General features: G+C 33.5%; 1 protein-coding gene, 1 long non-coding RNA gene and 2 pseudogenes across 2 annotated transcripts in view; 3 read left to right on the top strand and 1 right to left on the bottom strand.

Annotated features, from left to right (window-relative positions):
* LOC128192082 (ribonucleoside-diphosphate reductase large subunit-like) overlaps window positions 1-19,265 on the bottom strand; it is a 28,823-nt gene continuing 9,558 nt past the window's right edge. Inside the window, exons 11-17 of the mRNA XM_052864524.1 lie at window positions 4,761-4,910; window positions 3,542-3,763; window positions 3,226-3,302; window positions 2,993-3,128; window positions 1,516-1,611; window positions 1,081-1,269; window positions 1-652 (exon numbers count right to left, since the gene is read on the bottom strand). Coding sequence (XP_052720484.1) covers window positions 455-652; window positions 1,081-1,269; window positions 1,516-1,611; window positions 2,993-3,128; window positions 3,226-3,302; window positions 3,542-3,763; window positions 4,761-4,910 — 1,068 coding nt within the window. The 3' untranslated portion in view covers window positions 1-454. The remainder of the gene's footprint in view (window positions 653-1,080; window positions 1,270-1,515; window positions 1,612-2,992; window positions 3,129-3,225; window positions 3,303-3,541; window positions 3,764-4,760; window positions 4,911-19,265) is intronic.
* Window positions 6,742-8,750, top strand: LOC128192085 (uncharacterized; annotated as a pseudogene).
* On the top strand, window positions 10,396-12,243 carry LOC128192088 (uncharacterized). The gene is made up of 4 exons (XR_008244500.1): window positions 10,396-11,605; window positions 11,744-11,817; window positions 11,887-12,079; window positions 12,168-12,243. It is a non-coding gene; the product is annotated as an uncharacterized LOC128192088 (long non-coding RNA).
* LOC128192086 (uncharacterized) lies at window positions 12,306-13,819 on the top strand (annotated as a pseudogene).

Here is a 19,265-nt window from a genome sequence, read left to right as displayed (position 1 = left end):
TGTGGTAAGATATCATTTTAATAAATAAACGGCTAATAGTTTCAATGACCACCTAATGAAGTAGAATGCAAATCAAAATTTTCTTCAAAAGACCTCTAAAGATTCCAACATAATTATGTATGAGCCTAACTGCAAAGCTTTAGCTCTTCAGACAATTTATCTTGTCTTAAAAAGATACAAATGTTAATATAATATTCAATAAGTAAGAGCTCATTTCAACCTCTTAATCTTTTTTAATTAAAAGATCTATTTAATGAAAATTTTGTGTAGCACTTCTCCTATACAATAATACAGTATCACATAAATCAACATCTCATAACATAGGTAAAGGACAATGAAGTTGAGTAGACACATAAGTCAAGAGTAGATGTACATAGGTACATTATGGCAGTTTCTCTCGTGAACCTCTGTGATTTCCCCTCATAAACCCCTGTGGTTCCCCCTCTTGGGCCCCCTAGGAGCCACACATCATACAGTCCTCTTTGTTCTGTAGGGAACACACCATGGCCGCCATGTTTTGGGTGGTCTCCTCCATTTCCTGCTCGGCGGCCGATTTTCCCGACGGTTGTGTTAGTTTTGTTTTGTCCACAGTAAACTTAATGGCAGAGGCGGCGGGTTTCGTTCTCAGATAATACATTCCTGTCTTCAAGCCCTGAAACATACAGCATATCATGTGATACCAGACAACCCTGAACTACAAGTATATGTGCCTGGTGATTTCTGATTTCAATGAACAAGTTTCTATGGTGCATTTCTTTGAAAGATAGTGTTTTCAATGTAAAAAAAAAAATCATTCTTATTCTACAATCCAAATACAAGATTGATGATAGAAAAACACACCATTTAATTGTTGTTTCAATAAATGCTAAAACAAAGAATTTGACAGTTAAACAACTGACTTCCATAAAAAAATATTCACAGCAAGAGTTAAATGTATATAGGTTTTGATGATGAAGTCATGCAAATTGACAAGGGGTGGCACAACATTCGGTCTATTGACAGCTATATTAACCAAAATGCTCTCTTCTTTGAAGGGGCATTTTAAAAAATCTAGTTCCTTTTAAACAAGAAAGAACATACCAATTTCCAGGCATAGAAGTGCATGCTGGTCAGTTTTCCATAATTCGGCTCTGCAATGTGAATGTTTAGCGACTGACTCTGGTCTATGAATGCTCCTCGGTCGGCAGCCATCTTTAGCACTGTCTTCTGGGATATCTCCCACACAGTCTTGTACAAGTCACGGATTTCTTTAGGAATTTTCTCTATATTCTGAAGATTCATCAATCCCATTTAAACAAAAATTAAAAAGTATACATTTTTAACACAGATTAATTCCAATATAATAATCTTTGAGAATGCATTTTTTTTTGGTTCATTAATCAATCAAATGATTAACAAGAACTGGTGGTAGGATTTACCTTTTCAATAAATTTTACTTGTTTAAGTTTTAGTTAATCTTGATGATTTTGTTCTATACTTTGAGGTTTGAAAGCAAGTGTTTTAGACAAAGTTTACCTGTATGGAACCTCCGTAGGCGATGATTTTGTTCTTCATGTCATCGTCCCACAATCCTCTCTCTGTCATATCCTTCATCAAGTGCTGATTCACCACCTAGACAAGATATTGATGCAATTCAAAGTCATTTGGCAAAATACCCAGGGAAAGCAATGAAACAATTTATCACTACATTTCACTTTGTTTACAGCCAACTCTTCCTCTTGCATGTACTTTTTTTTAACTATTTCATACCTTTTAAAAATTATCTCAACACGATATTGATTCTTTTGCTGTACATAACTAGAACTGTCCTAATGGGACTAATAACCCCCCCCCCCCCCCAGCAAATTTCAAATGGGACAAATAATTGAATTGAATAATAAAGGTTTGGAACACATACAAATAAAAAAAAATCTAGAATTGTTAAAAAAAAAAAAATAAATTAGTTAACAAAGAAAAATTAAAATCAAAATTGTCAGAATTTCACTGTAAATACATATGTATAACAGTAATACATGTACATTTACAAATTTATGCATATGATGATATTTTTTTATTTAATTGTTTAAAGAAAAACCAACAAAATGACAATAAACCCTCCCTTTGCAGTAAATGGAAATACCAGTAGCCATGCAAGCAATGCTCTTCTGTTGATAAAACTTTGAATATCTTTCTTATAATAAGAGTCTTGATAGATGCAGTAAGTTGTTTCAAATTTTCCTCACTTTCTCCTATGGTTTTCTTTGATGAGCTTGTTAAATTTAATAAACTCCCATAACATTACCATAATTACCATACTATGTAAAAATATGTAAAAAAGAAAATCTAATATTACAAACAAATTTAAAATTGCCAAAACACTACAATCATATCAGTAATTTTGAATTTCATTTAAATTAATGCCCTAAAGGGTCACTTCAATTTACTTGACTATTAAATTTAAACAACTTCTTAAAATAGTTAACTTCTTTATTAATAATATTATTTATTTCCTTATAATGATAGAAACTTTTGGTTTACATGATACAGTTTTAAAATAGCCCCAAAACCACCGCCCATTTCACAGATTATCAATTTTCCACATGCTCCATCTAAACCATGGCTCAGATAATGGCCCCCTTGGGACAAATGAATTCAGCCACACTTGTCTTTGATGTTTTTATTAGCTCCTAAGAATTTATCATTAACAAACAAAAATTTTGCATTGTCAGTAGATAGAATACTTATAAAAAATAAATTTAGTTAAGACAAAAATCCTCCATCTGGATGTATATGAATATATTTTAGAGTGTTTTAAATATTATTAATTAATTAATAAAATATGTAAGGATTACCTCCCTTACTTTTCAACATCAGTGTACAATATATAGGATAAGGAAAATGAAAACTGTCATAAAATCATTAAATATTGTCTGATCTTGCAGGTACACATCTTCAGATGGTCATCAACATGTGTACAAATTTTCAGACTGTTCCATGCAGTGTAAAAAAATACCTGGAACTCCCCTGACAGCACTCGTCTGGAGTAAATGTTGCTGGTGTATGCCTCTATGGATTCATTGTTCCCCAGGATCTGAGCGGTTGAGGCTGTGGGCATGGGAGCCAACAACAGGCTGTTCCTTATGCCGTGTCTGGAAAACAAGAAAATGAACAGTCAGCATCACACACCCTCCACCCACTCATTGGAGGTTCTTACATACAGGTTCTATTCCATGTAAGGCATCTTACTTCTTGATTTTTGCCCGAAGAGAATTCCAATCGTGGAGATCTGTCGGAGTTACATTCCACATGTCATGCTGTAAAATCTACAACATAACAAAGAATGAATTGCTAACTTAAATAAAATTGTACTTTGTTTATTTTAGGGTAACATTGGGTAAGGAAGGTAAAAAATCTTCTTTAAAAACAATTTCTTACTTTTTCCATAAACAATCTTTTTTTAAACAATTTCTTACTCTTTCCATAAACAGTCATTATTTTGCAAATATGACAGTTTCAGCATACACTATAAGCAATACTACACAAACCTTCTGAAATGACTTACCCCTTTGCTGACGGGGCATCCTTGGTAGGTTTCATAAGGCCCGTCCCGTTCTGCCAATTCACAGCTTGCCTCTAAAGCTGCATAGTAAATGGTCTCAAAGATTTGTTTGTTTAAGAGCTGTGCCTCCTCGCTTTCAAATGGATACCTCATCAGGATGAAGGCGTCCGCCAGACCCTGTACACCTATTCCAATTGGTCGATGTCTCATATTAGACCTCTCAGCCTAAAAAGTTAAAACTTTCAATAAATCAAAGGGCGGAACGGCCACAAAGGCGTCGAACTGCCATTTAATTCTTTTATATAGAATGATATCAATAATTTGAATTTCTGTTAATTTAATATTCGTATATCAAATAATTTTAGACATATAATAGAGAAGTATATGAATTATGTTTTGTTCTGCTTTAAAAACAAAAATAAGTTTATTTTCTTATAAAATAGGTATTGGTGCTTTTACAATTCAATAACTCATTATGGTTACAAAATTCGAAGAAATTGCAAAGATCAAAGAAATTATTTTCTTTAAACAATTTTCACAGGTTCATGATTTGAATACATTAACAGTATGTCCCCAATTATAATAATAAAACATACTTTTATTAATTTCAATTCCCGTTTGTAACAAGATTCCCTATGGTACGGTTGTTTACAAACAAATCCACAACACGTGCTATCTAAAATGCTCGACCAGACCAACTACATTATCGGTTTATTTTTAGCAACAAAATCACTAGATATGTTTATCGCTTACATTTATTTTGGAGACCGTGCCCGATAACAAATAAATTTACATCGCAAATTTTATTTCTATCGGGCATGCTCTCCAATTAAAATGTAAGCGATAAACTAAAATATTTAGTGAATTTTTACACCTGATTGTATTCATCCGCCATTTCTTGATTAAGCAAATTTATACTTATGCAATGAGTTGTCAATAACCAGGTAGGCAATGGTTTTTTTGTACACAATGTAGTTGAATAAATGGAATAAAAATTGTGTAATACGTTTAATACTTTAAGGAACTTGTTTCTTATGTGCATTTAAAAGGCGGTGCAGTGCATGAATTTGGACGATTGCCAATCCAGACGATCGCTAGAAGGCTGTCGAGCATTAGCTCGACGCCTTATAAACTTGATTCCATTACTATGGAGCTAGTAAAGAAGATAATGAATTAAATGACAAATTAATATTGTAAACATGCACATAGTTTGTGGCCCTACCTCTGGCACTGGGTAGTAATTGATGTCAATGATTTTGTTCAGGTTTCGTACTATCACTTTGGTGACACTTTTCAGTTTTTCAAAGTCATACGTCTTGTCTGGTTTCACATACATGTTGAGAGCAATGGATGCCAAATTACACACAGCCACCTGCAAAGAAAATGTTAAAAGAACTGCATTACTTGATATTCTATACTTAGATGTTATATTAAATACTACCCATCAATTAATAGTAAATTGTATTAGAAACAAGGGCACTGCTAAGAGGAGCATCCCCTCGCGACATGAATTATTGTGTGGGGGATGCATTATTTAGGAATATACAGTTGTGTAAATGTAATTGAGACCAGATTTTACTAACCCTCCCTTACTACAAAAAGTTATTTTTTTTCTGCACTAGATCTAAATAACAAGAGGCCCATGGGGCCACAACGCTCACCTGAGCAACAATGGGCGTTCAAAAGATATTGTGCACTATAGTCCCTCGGTAGAAAAACAAAAAATAAACATTGTAAAGTATTCGAATTTTACACTTATTTTTGTATATATGTAATCTTTGACATTGTACCTTCATGAAATACTATTTTTTACCAGAATAAGAAAATTCTACGCATGATATAAAACTAAACATTTGGTAGAGGTATACTGTTAAGTTGTTAACTTCCAAATCCATATATTTTCGTTCTGCCCCCCCCCCCCCCCCACTTTGTAAAGCGATCAAAATATATGAGAGCATATAGGTACATTTTTTTCATCAACTACTCAGTACTTACTAGTAATTGTATTAAAAAAATCAAAGGCCGGAACGGCCACAAAGGCGTCGAGCTGACATTTTCATTTATATAGATTGATAAAATGATATCAATAATTTGAATTTTTGTACTAATAGTCGTATATCAAATAATACATATTAGAATAAAAAAAGTAAATGAATTATGTTTTGCGTTCTTTAAAAACAAAAATCACTATATTTCCATATATAATAGGTTGTGATGCGTTTTTATCATAGTTACAAAAATCAAAGAAATTTCAAAGTTCAAAAATAAATAATACAATTGTATTTTCTTTCTGCTTTAAACAGTCTTTGAACAATTTTCAAGGTTCATAATTTGAATACATTTACAGTGTGTCCCTTATTAAAATAATAAAACATACTTTTATTCCCGTTTGAAAAAAGATTACCTATGGTATGGTTGTTTACAAACAAATCCACAACACGTGCTATTTAAAATGCTCGACGAAACCGATTAAATTTCAAAGTTAAAAAAAAATTGTATTTTCTTTCTGCTTTCAACAATTTTCAAGGTGAATACATTGATTACAGTGTGTCTCTAATTATAATAATAAAACATACTTTTATTTATTTCAATTCCCGTTTGAAACAAGATTACCTATGGTATGGTTGTTTACAAACAAATCCACAACACGTGCTATTTTTTGCTCGACCAAACCGACTGCATTATCGTGTTTATTTACTGCAACAAAATCACTAGATACGTTTATCGCTTACATTCATTTTGGAGGCCGTGCCCGATAAAAAATAAATTTACATATCAAATTTTATTTCTATCGGGCACGGTCTCCAGTTAAAATGTAATCGATAAACTAAAATAATATTTAGTAAATGTTTACACCTTTTGTATTCATCCGCCATTCTTGAATAGGCAAATTTATACTTACGCAAAGAGTTATCAATAACCAGGGAGGCAAAGTTAGATTTTTTTGTACACAATGTAGTTGAATAAATGGAATAAAAATCTTGTAATACGTTTAATACTTTAAGGAACTTATTTTTTGTGCGCATTTAAAAGGCGGTGCAGTGCATGAATATTTGGACGATTGCCAATCCAGACGATTGCTAGAAGGCTGCCGAGCATTAGCTCGACGCCTTAAAAATAATAGTTATTGTTTTTTATTTTAACTAGAACTGTCCTAATGGGACTAAAACCCCCGCTAGGCTAATTTCAAATGGGACAAATAATTGAATTGAATAATAATTAAGGATTTCGATCCCTAATAGCTAACTTCCTGTTAAAATCCCGAAAATTACCGATGATTGAAACATCGGTAATCTTTGGAAGATGTTAGAGTTATCGTTCTTGTTAACCGGAAGTCGTAGAGTTACTGTTCTTGATGTAAACACATGGCTGCTCCATTTGAGAAGACGAGGGATAAAAAAGGCCGGTTTGCCGCAAATAAAAAGAAAAGAGTTGTATCTGTACCACGTTATGTGAGAAATGAACATTCTTATACTTCTGCGAATATATCAAGAACGGATCAGCCGGAACATGCCGAAGGAGATGACAATTGGAAGGAAGGTAGATGAATTGTTGAGTTTGGTGTTCTACTATCAAATCTAAGACACTGTGAGGCTTGTCGCCTCGGACCGGTAGCTTTGACCTACGACAGCGTTGTAGGGGAACTCCAGAAAGGGCTTGGTGGTTATCTATACATTAAGTGCAGCAATAATGACTGTAACCACGTCAACAGAGTACCCTACAGTAGCACCCACCGTGTTAAAAAACTAGGCATGCCCTGCTTTGCTGTCAATACGAAACTTGGAACAGGTAAATGATATTCACAAACACATACATGTACATACAAATGAATAAACATTTTTATCTTTTTTATTTTGTTCAGTATCCCATTACCATGTAACTATCATCTTATAAAATACAGTACATGTATAAATCTGCTGTTAGAAGATGGGCATAATTTACTTCCTACACACAAGTTATTTCAAAACACATTGTTAAATACATTGTATGATTTTTTTCAGCTATGATTGACAGTTTAGGTGGTCCAGATAGAGTAAATAATGTTTTAGCTGCACTGAATTTGAAGCCTATTAGTCAGAAAAACTTGAAGATGATTGAGAGAAGAGCAGGGAACTTTGTTGAATCTATAGCCAAGTCATCTATGTCCAAGGCAGCAAAAGATTCTTTTGAACTTGAGATGGAGTAAGAAATATTCTTTATTTTGGAAAAATCATGTGTGATTTGCAATGTTTTAAAAAAGTTCATAGTTGGGGTCATAATATAAACCTAATTATTTTGTACATTTTTAATTAGAGATGTGGGTAATGAGGAGTCAAAGAAAGCACAAGAAGAAATGGGAGAGGAAATAGATGGCTTAGGTGTCAGTCTTTTTCATGATGCATCTCCAAGTGTAAAGTAAGAATTTGACATTGATTTGTGACAATGTAACAAGTTTTTGTACAGTTATCAAGTTTTTGTAATTGTAATTGTTCAGGATATACCTTATATTAAAAAAAGCATGTACATGATTGTTTATAAGTCAAAAGGCGTTGTAAATTCAAGTTTGTGAAGTCTTGGAAACTGGATGAAAAAAAATATTGAAAAATTAAAACATTAGAATGAAAAAAAATTATGAAAATTAAAACAATTTATTTATTTCAGAAAGCTAGTGTGTCGAGAATCTGCTGCCTTACAGTCACCTGAACTTTTAAAGGATGGAACTGATGTACCCGGTTCATCAAGGTAGAATCCCCCCCCCCCCCCCCCCCCCAAAAAAAAACAGCAAAAAAACATTTAGTTTGAAACAGTATGGTCCTATAGAATTTGGTGTCATTTATTTTTCTTAAAAGCCTATTACAATAAGTACAACTAGTAATAAAACATCTGAATTACACTATATTTTTTAGGACAGTGAAGGACATATTTAAAGGTAGAGCTAAGTTGAAGAAAAGAGCTCCCTGTCAGCCTTCACAACAGCAGTCTCTGAAGTGCAAGAAAAAACTAGTATCTAAATTCCCAACCAAGACCAGATCTGGCATGTCATGTGCAGTAGATACAGCATGGCAAAAACGTGGTTTTGATAGCCTCACCTGTAAGTTTAGCATTTTTTTTTTAAATGTCCTGTCATAAACAACTAAAATCTTGAAAGATAAAAAATGCTCATATCAAACCCATTTATTTTCACATGAATGTTTTACAGTAACCATGAATAATCTCTATTCATAAATTTCCACATTTGTAATACATTTTTAATGGTATTTTAAAAATACATGATTTATTGATCAAGTATTATTATGATCATTTTCATTTTTTGCAGCACATACTTTTTTTATGAGTAAAGCCAAGTATGGGAAAAAAGTTGTGAAAACAGTTGTATCTCACAGAACTTGTGGCACCTGTAAGTGGTGGCAGAGAAACCGTCCAGGTCAAGAAATCAGAAAACACAGATGTGTTCACAATCACACTGGAAGTGCCCGCCTCATGGAAAGTGTAAGTGGTGTGTAGGGTATAAAAGAACTTATAGATTCGGGTACACCTGTGGACATTCTTGAAGGAGATGGAGACAATACAATGATTTCTAGAATCAAAAGTGAACTTGGAATAATTATGAAACAAGAGGCCCATGGGCCACATCGCTCACCTGAGGAACAATGGGTATGATAAAATCAGCTTAATGAAGTCATAATACAAACAATCTGGACAATGTACAATAATACATGTAGATCCTGTAAAAATAAAATCCATTTTCCCCCTGGATATTCTTATGTTTATAATCATTAGTCCCTTTTCTAACAGGATGATTTTATAGTCATATCACATGTTGAGTATTGCAGTCCTCAAAAAGATCCTTTACAATTGTTTATATATGGGATATTAAGCTACATCAAACTCTGAACCTTCTTGTGAGGCCGAAGAATTGTCCTGGAGCCAAAGTCTTAACAATTATAAAGAATCATCTGGTTGATTAGTTTCTGAGAAGAAGATTTTAAAAGATTTACTCTATATATTCCTTTGTAAAACTTTAACACCCCCCCCCCCAATGTGGCCTCACCCTACCCCAAGGGATCATGTTTTCACAACTTTGAATCTACACTACCTGAGGATACTTCAACACAAGTTTAAGCTTTCCTGGGTGTTTAGTTTCTGAGAAAAGGATTTTTAAAGATTTACTATATATATTCCTATGTACAACTTCAACCCCCAATTGTGCCTCACCCTACCCCCAGGGATCATGAATTTCACAACTTTGAATCTACACTGCCTGAGGATGCTTCCACACGAGTTTCAGCTTTCCTGGCTGAATAGTTTCCGAGAAGAAGATTTTCAAAGATTTACTCTATATATTCCTATGTAAAACTTTGACCCCCCATTGTGAACCCACCCTACATCCAGGGGTCATGATTTTCACAACTTTGAATCTACACTGCCTGAGGATGCTTCCACACAAGTTTCAGCTTTCCTGGCTGATTAGTTTCTGAGAAGAAGAATTTTAAAGATTTACTCTATATATTCCTATGTAAAACTTCGACCCTCCATTGTGCCCCACCCTACCCCCAGGGGTCATGAATTTCACAACTTTGAATCTACACTGCCTGAGGATGCTTCCACACGAGTTTCAGCTTTCCTGGCTGATTAGTTTCCGAGAAGAAGATTTTCAAAGATTTACTCTATATATTCCTATGTAAAAATTTGACCCCCCATTGTGGCCCCACCCTACCCCTGGGGGTCATGATTTTCACAACGTTGAATCTACACTACATCAGGATGCTTCCACACAAGTTTCAGCTTTCCTGGCTGATTAGTTTCTGAGAAGAAGAATTTCAAAGATTTACTCTATATATTCCTATGTAAAACTTCGACCCCCCATTGTGGCCCCACCCTACATCCAGGGGTCATGAATTTCACAACTTTGAATCTACACTACCTGAGGATGCTTCCACACGAGTTTCAGCTTTCCTGGCTGATTAGTTTCTGAGAAGAAGAATTTTAAAGATTTACTCTATATATTCCTATGTAAAACTTCGACCCCCCATTGTGCCCCGCCCTACCCCCGGGGGTCATGAGTTTCACAACTTGGAATCTACACTACCTGAGGATGCTTCCACACGAGTTTCAGCTTTCCTGGCTGATTAGTTTCTGAGAAGAAGATTTTTAAAGATTTACTCTTTATATTCCTATGTAAAACTTCGACCCCCCATTGTGGCCCCACCCTACCCCCGGGGGTCATGAATTTCACAACTTTGAATCTACACTACCTGAGGATGCTTCCACACAAGATTCAGCTTTCCTGGCTTTCTGGTTCTTGAGAAGAAGATTTTTGAAAATTTCTCGAAATTTTTCATTAATTTCTAATTATCTCCCCTTGAAATCGAGTGTGGCCCTTAATTTTCACAACTTTGAATCCCCTTTGCCTAAGGATGATTTGTGCCAAGTTTAGTTGAAATTGGCCCAGTAGTTCTTGAGAAGATGTTGAAAATGTGAAAAGTTTACGGACAGACAGACAGACGGACAGACGGACGACAGACAAAATGTGATCAGAATAGCTCACTTGAGCTTTCAGCTCAGGTGAGCTAAAAACGATTGGACAAAAATCATGTGATTAAGAACATTGGAAAAAGACTCTACGCACTTCATGGAACCAAGGGTGTGAAACTAAGTAAAACAGTTATCGTGCATCTGCAGAAATGCATTAAATATGCCCTTGCAAAAAATCAAACTAAAGACGACTTGGAAGAGAATCTGAAAGCTATATTGCCTCATCAGTTTGGGGATCATTCTTGCTGCGCTGCTCGCTTTTGTGGATTTAAACGAAATCCTTCTGAAAAGTACATCCACAGAAGTCTTCCTTACAAAGCAGCTTTGAAAAACGACCAACTTCGTCAGCATCTGCAGCCCATTTTTGATCAAGTGTCAGCACGAGCAGCCCAGTATGTGGACCTTGGCTCTAGTCAGCAATGTGAACATGCGAATAAAGAAGTCACCATGAGAATACCCAAGTCTCTACACTATGGCAACTCTGATGCGCTTGACTTTAAAGTACATGCGACAGCAGCCTTCATAAATGAAGGGAGAGGGTACATTTCAAAGGTAAAATTGCATAATTTGTTTGTTTTATTGTTCAATTTTTGTTTAACTAACTTTTATTGTTTGTTTTTCTGTTGAATTTTTTACAATGTTGGTTGGTTTGAATTTATTATTTTGTTGTTATTTATTAATCTTTTTTAGCATCATGTTGGTTTCAGCATCTAGCATCAGGTTGATTTCAACAACTGTCATCTCGACCACATTCATTGTAAACTGTAAGTGTTCTAATTGTAAAATTCTAGTTCATGTATTGATAATAATTTTTTTGAGCTTTTTTTGAAAAGGTAAATGAAAAAGCTGGTTTGTCACCTGGGAAGTTTACCAAGAAGTATGCAGCAAAACAGTTAAAGCATCGTCTGCAGGCAGAGGAGAAATCCAAGCTACCCTCAACAAAGAGAAGAAGAATCCAGTTGAAGCAGGAAAGAAATAATACGCAATGTGCATTTCAGGCACTCGAGGGTGACACATATCAATCAGGTATGTTTTATTTTAAATTATACATTGTTTTTATAAAACCAGAAGTTTATCAACTTCCATTCTTATCATATTAAAACATTTTTTCTAGAGATAGGATTAGAGGATGAGGTTGACATTGTACAGATACCGGATCCTGTTCCTCGTGGTGTCTTTAAACCCATCACATTATTGAGTGGATCTCCCTCCCTTGTGGTATTTGATTTAGAGACCACTGATCTGAGTAAGTTTATATAAACCAGAGGAGAATAAAAAGTTCCATATTTTAAAAAAAAATGTAGACAATAAATAAAACATAAATAAAAGTGTTTAGAACTTATGAAAATATTTTTATTCAATTCAGTTCAAGGAAGACAGATGCCACATATCACTCAACTTGCTGCAGTTGAATTGGATACGGGATCTCTGTACAACACATATATTCTTCCAAAGGTGCCCATTTCAGAGGAAGCAATGAACACGACTGGCATTGTAGTGAATTCCGACTTAGAAAAAATGACTGTCCACGGTAGGGAGGTTGATGCAGTTAACATTATATCTGGACTAACAGAGTTTGTGGAATGGATGAAGAATTTTTCAAATGTTATAATGGTAGCACATAATGGAAGGAAATTCGACTTCCCTGTACTTATGAGTACCTTACGCTGTTTAAACATGACAGACACACTGCTTCCTGTTGTTTCTGGGTTTATTGACTCCCTGAGTGTGTTCAAGAAAGCCTTCCTGGACAGCAGAATTACAAGCAAGAGACACTAGTGAAAGCGGTACTCAACACTAGCTACGCTGCCCATGATGCTACAGAAGATGTTAAAACCTTCAGGCCAGGCCCGGGTTTTCTCTACAAAGTGTGTTCTTGACTCTGTTATTCCAAAACTTGTGGAATATTTTGCAAAAAAAATGATGTAAACTGACATTATGAGAAATTGCAGATGATATTTTTGCAACTATTTTGTGAACTATATGCATTACTCTAGTTTCGTACAGTAATTTGTAATTAATTTTTTTTTGAAGGTCAAGATTAAATTTATTTACATGAATGTCAAGGTTAAAAATAAATACCCAGTATTAGGTTTAATAGATTGAAAAAAAAAGTGTAAAACTTTTTTGTAGTATGCTGTGATGATATAATTTTTGAAGGTTTTATCAGTAATAGTTTTAAGTAAAGGTCGTCAAATTTAAAGGTCAAGGTCATTGAAAAACACCTCACTCAGTTATTTATGACATTGCTTCTTCATCATAGTTGTGATTATATATTATATTTCAATTTTTATACTTTTTTACTTATTTTATGAACATAAGTGATTTTGAAAATTTTGGGGGTGGGGTTAGGAATTTGTCAATAAAAAAAGTTTTCTTTGGTAAAAGTTTTCAAAACTGCTTTTATTTTTCTTTCTATATAATGTGCCATGTATTCATTACAAAATATCTTATGTCAACTCTTTGGTTTTCCTTACAGAAATGCACATATGATCAGTTGTAATATTTCTTTTATCAAAATAATTGAAGTTAATCTGACACAATCTCAGTTTTTCAAAGTTATTGGACAGTAAATGCTTCTAAACTTTTTCTTAACTAAAAAATGCATTAAAATGTTCTATACAAATCTGTGTAAAAACTGAATTTGATATCAATTTGCTCAAAAATGTGATGTTGTATTGATGTTTACTACTACTCATTATGACATTATCATATATCAATATATTTTGGTCAGATAAAAAAAAAATCTGGATAAATTTGTTTATTTATGAAGTGTGTGTTGAGATATTATTGTTTTGACCCAAAAAAATCACTTTTGAAAATTTTTGTATTAAATTGTATTACGGGCTGAATACCTTAAGGTTTGGAACACATAAAAAAAAAAAATTCTAGAATTGTAAAAAAAAAAAAATAGTTAACAAAGAAAAATCAAAATTGTCAGAATTTCACTGTAAATACATATCTATAACAGTAATACATTTACAAATGTATGTATTTGATGATATATTTTTTTAATTTAATTGATTTAAAGAAAAACCAACAAAATGACAAAAACCCCTCCCTTTGCAGTGAATAGAAATACCGGTAGCCAAGCAATGCTCTTCTGTTGATAAAACTTTCAATATCTTTCTAATAAGAGTCTTGACAGATGCAATTAGTTGTTTCAAATTTTCCTCACTTTCTCCTATGGCACAATTGAACTCCATATCAGAAAATTGATCCCATAGGACTATGATTTTCTTTAATGAGCTTGTTAAATTTAATAAACTCCCAAAGCATTACCATAATTACCATACTATGTAAAAATATGTAAAAAAGAAAATTTAATATTACAAACAATTTTAAATTGCCAAAACACTACAATCATATCAGTAATTTTGAATTTCATTTAAATTAATGCCCAATAGGGTCACTTCATCAAATTATTTGACAAATAAATTTAAACAACCTCTAAAAATAGTTTAACTTCTTTATTAATAATTATATTATTTATTTCCTTATAATGATAGACCTTTTGGTTTACATGAAACAGTTTTAAAATAGCCCCAAAACCATCACCCATTTTACAGATTATCAATTTCCCCTAAACACATGCTCCATCTGAACCATGGCTCAGATAATGGCTCCCTTGGGACAAATGAATTCAGCCACACTTGTCTTTGATGTTCTCATTAGCTCCTAAGAATTTATCATTGACAAACAAAAACTTTGCATTGTCAGTTGATAGAATACTTATAAAAAATATTTTTTTTTTTATTAATTAAGACATAAAGACAAAAAACTCCATCTGGATGTATTTATATAAATATATTTTAGAGTGTTTTCTATTAATTAATTAATAAAATCTGTAAGGATTTCCTCCCTTACTTTTCAACATTAGTGTACAATTTATAGAATAAGGAAAATGAAAACTGTCATAAAATCATTAAATCTTGTCTGATCTTAAAAAAAATTGCAGGTGCACATATTCAGATGGTGTTCAACATATGTACAAATTTTCAAACTGTTCCATGCAGTAATAAAAAATTCTATAGGGGGGACAAAGTTGCGTCTACAGACAGACGGACAGACAGACAGACAGACGGACAGGGTGAAACCAATATACCCCCCTAAACTTCGTTTGCAGGGGTATAAAAACCCTACATGTATAGATGTGACGAAGAAAATTGTACCTCAATGTGCTAAATTCCTCAAATTAAAAACATTCAAAAATTTTATTTGTCTTCTCCATTATAATTAAATGACTGTTATTTACTTCGCGTATAAACCAGGATAATTTTCTGCTGTGATATTCTTAGGAATAGCGATAATTACTTTATCCCCGCAACAGAAATGTGTCAGAAATATGGAAACTGTTTTAAAGATGTCGTTTTTATTTACTCGTGTCTGAAAAACTATCAAAATTGATGTAGATTTCACATTATTTATTGTATAAAGAGAGGGCCCCAGAGAGTAGATATATACAGAATACTGTGGAATCATTAAATTTCGTGGGGGCCAATTTTCGTGGATGACTTAAATTTTACAGGTTCGTGGGGACGTAATTTCGTGTATTCATATATATCTACAAAAGGGAATATGACTTTATTACCTTAATTCATCAATTCGTGAAGGATGTTATTTCGTGGATGAGAGGTACCCACCAATTCTACGAAAAATGAGCCACCACGAAATCTAATGATTTCACAGTATCATTCTTTTATTTTGTTTGTACAAGTTTTAACATACTCTAATTCATAGAGATTTTCTAATGTTCAACCAAAATTTCAGCGTCAATTGTCGAATTATAAGCAAGATACAGAGCTCACAGTTCGCCTAGGTTTGATTCATATTTTGTTCACATGAGTTTATTACATTCAGCTTATGATTTTTAACTTGGTATTTCCTATTCAGCATTTAAAATGGAAAAAAAGAATGGCTTAAGATTTTATATTCTTTTATTCACTCAAGACCAGTTCACTGGTATTTGAGGTTCAAAATCAGTTTATACAAATGTACACAAACACAGTGAAGGATCACATGTACAGTAGGAGTAATAATGACGAAAAAATGTTAAGTTTACAATACAATAAGAAGTTAAAGTTGGTTTCTGAACGAACAGACTTTGAAAATTTTCTTAATAAATATTGACAATTTTTTTACTTTTTTAATCTTTAGTTTTTAAGATCTGTGTACAAACATAGAATTGTGAGCAAATCTCTGTATCTTGCTTATAATTTGAAGCTTAACACTCAAATATGGTTAGTAAATAGAAATTGAAAACAATTAAACACAAGAAACATTCACTATAACAAATAAAGAACACAATTTTTTTTTTTGAAATGAATCATATATATATACATGTATATACCTACATATTTCCGTCAGCAATGTCAAACTTTATTCAAACTGAATAAACTCGAGAAAATGCCGAGCATCGCAACAAAACCTATTGCATTAATCTACCATTACACAAAGATAATGCCGATCGAATTACTGATAGAATGAATTGTATTTCGTTATTTTTTGATACATCAGATTTTGCTTAATTTGCGCAGGTAAACAGTTAACTGTTTGATTTACCAAAGTCTCTGTTTGATTTGATACGTAAAAATCACGAAATAATACATACGATAGTTCCCAGGTTACAAGCAGAAATAATGAAAACGAAACGAAAATCGGAACAAGCTAACACAAACGTCATGTGTGAAAACTGTCAACGCATTGAAATATTTAGCCACAATTTACTTCACAAAATCGGCAACAATATATTTTGCATGTTTCAAAACTTTCCCTTCATATGCAAACTGTTGCACAACAAGCAAATTCAACATAGTCAGATCGACCCTTTTTCGTATAATGTCATGGCTGCTTTAAACAAAGAACCTCGTTTTAGAAGTATGGAATACGAGTCTAGGTAAAATGGGTATGCAAACCCGGGCCGTGGCAAAATATAAGCCAAGGCAGATCGACAATCATCAATTGCAAATACGCATTATTTTGCAGCAATATTTACAGCGAATACAAATATACTAGTCCATCAAATATCCTGAAATTTTAATGAGATTGGCAGATTAATAACTGCAAATCTTTGTTTTGCCCAGACCTAGTCTTACCTACCCATTTTACCGGATGCCAGATTACTGGATGCCGAACCCGAAGCTATTAAACTGATTGAAACACGCATTTCCTTTATTATTATTTTCGTAATAACTCAGATTTGAAACAGAATTAGCACTTAATTTTTGCAATTTATATTTTCCTTCCCATAAGGATAATTTATGCTAAACTACGTTGAATTGGAATCAGTAGTTCTTGAGAAGAAGATTTTTAAAAATGCACCCCCCTTTTTCTACAGTTTCAAGGTTTTCTCCGCTTTGATTACAGATCGGACTTTTATTTTTGCAAATTATATTTGCCCTCACATAAGGATGCTTTGTGCCAAATTTCATTGAAATTGGATATGCGGTTTTAGAGAAGAAGTTCAAAATGTAAAAAGTTTACAGACGGACAGACAGACGGACGACGGACAAAATGTGATCAGAAAAGCTCACTTGAGCTTTCAGCTCAGGTGAGCTAAAAACTAGAGGTACTGTGAGCAAGCTCACAATTGATACCCCCCGCTAAGAAAAAAATCATAACGCTTGTTTTTTTGCTATTATAGAAATCAAAGGCCTGAAGGGCCATAATGGCTTACGGGTTTGATATGACTATATTTACACGGATCGAGTATGACTCCCTCTATTTCTTACGGAAACTTTAGTTTATTTATAGCTCTATAGAATGTAACTAGCTACATGTAATTCATAGATCTATAGAAACTAACAGGACCGATATCAACATGCTTCATTTGTTGATTGGTCGAACCTTATAGTGACCGAAACAGACAGGATTGAAATCTAGACGCCTCTTTTATCAATTGGTTGAAACCACCATTGCTTTTATGAAAATCATAGAATGCATAAAATAATGATGATGTCTGACTCAAACTCCAATATGAGACAATTTGTTTCTTTCTTTTATCCAACGACTGAAGAACATTAACTGTAAATTCATTCAACTATATAGGACACAAAAACACTTAAAACCAACATGCTCTTAAATATCAGTATACCTTGTATTCCTACGCACTATGAACTTGCGCGAGAGTTCGTGCACGGTGCAACGTGCAAGAAACAGGCAGAACTATGCAATTACAGCAAACTTGTTTTGACACCAAATTTAATTAAAATTAATTGCTGCACTATAACTTTGCAGTCAGTCTCTCTTCACATGACATGTGTACACAGTCATTTTCAGAGGCATACTATACGATGTCTCTATGTTATAGTAATGTGACATCGCTTCCGTATATGACTTGCAATCAAGCATAACTGTATATAATTTTCTTATTTGAGTACATTTGGTCTCAAGTTTCCAATATTTTTACGACAAATAAACAGTTCAATCGTAGCACAACCAAGGTAACTCCATCGAGGGAACATTGTGCTATTTTTAGATCTTGGAAAATCCACATTCGATAATGGCGGAGGTGTCGAAGAAGGAACATTATATTAAAACAAGTAGTAACTGCTCCTCTATTTATGCATTTATTACCGATTTATAATCCCAGTTTCAATATATCTCAATCATAAGTTCAGTTCTTTAACCGTTAAACACTTTCCCCCTTGCTGAGATCGATGTCGATCGAAGTAAGCGACGCTCTCTGCGGGTGCAAACGTTTTTATGAAGATTGAACGAAATAACGACAACTTTACATTTACTTATCACTGTTAGGATCTGAAATAATTGGGAAAAGATTTTTTGCTTATAATACATGTAAGTATGCATAGCGGAAAGCAAGGCGGCACTGTGTGATGCTTGGCGGGGGCCTATACCTCTATGGTATGCAAAAACGGCCAAGGGAAAACACTGCAGTTAATATTCATTCGCGTTAGATTTCGAGTTTATTTAAATAAAGTCAATTCATATTGGTTACAATAACATAAGTGATAATAACATAAGGAAAATATAATCTTGCTTAAAGATATTTATTATGAACAACAAACAGTTAACTTTGCAACATTCGAATAGAACTATTTTTTGTTGCGCATGTTCAGATAACTGAACTCTTTGCCGTAAAGATTATCCGGCAACTAGATGGCCGTAAGCCATAAATATTGGATGAATCTATTTCACTGTCCATTTTCTATAAATAACAACTGCTTTATTTTTGAAAACTGTTAATTTTTAG

The sequence above is a fragment of the Crassostrea angulata genome, chromosome 7 (assembly GCF_025612915.1).
Source record: "Crassostrea angulata isolate pt1a10 chromosome 7, ASM2561291v2, whole genome shotgun sequence".
NCBI lineage: Eukaryota > Metazoa > Mollusca > Bivalvia > Ostreida > Ostreidae > Magallana > Magallana angulata.
Note: the sequence above shows the minus strand (reverse complement) of the source record. Positions and strands in the feature narration are given on the sequence as shown.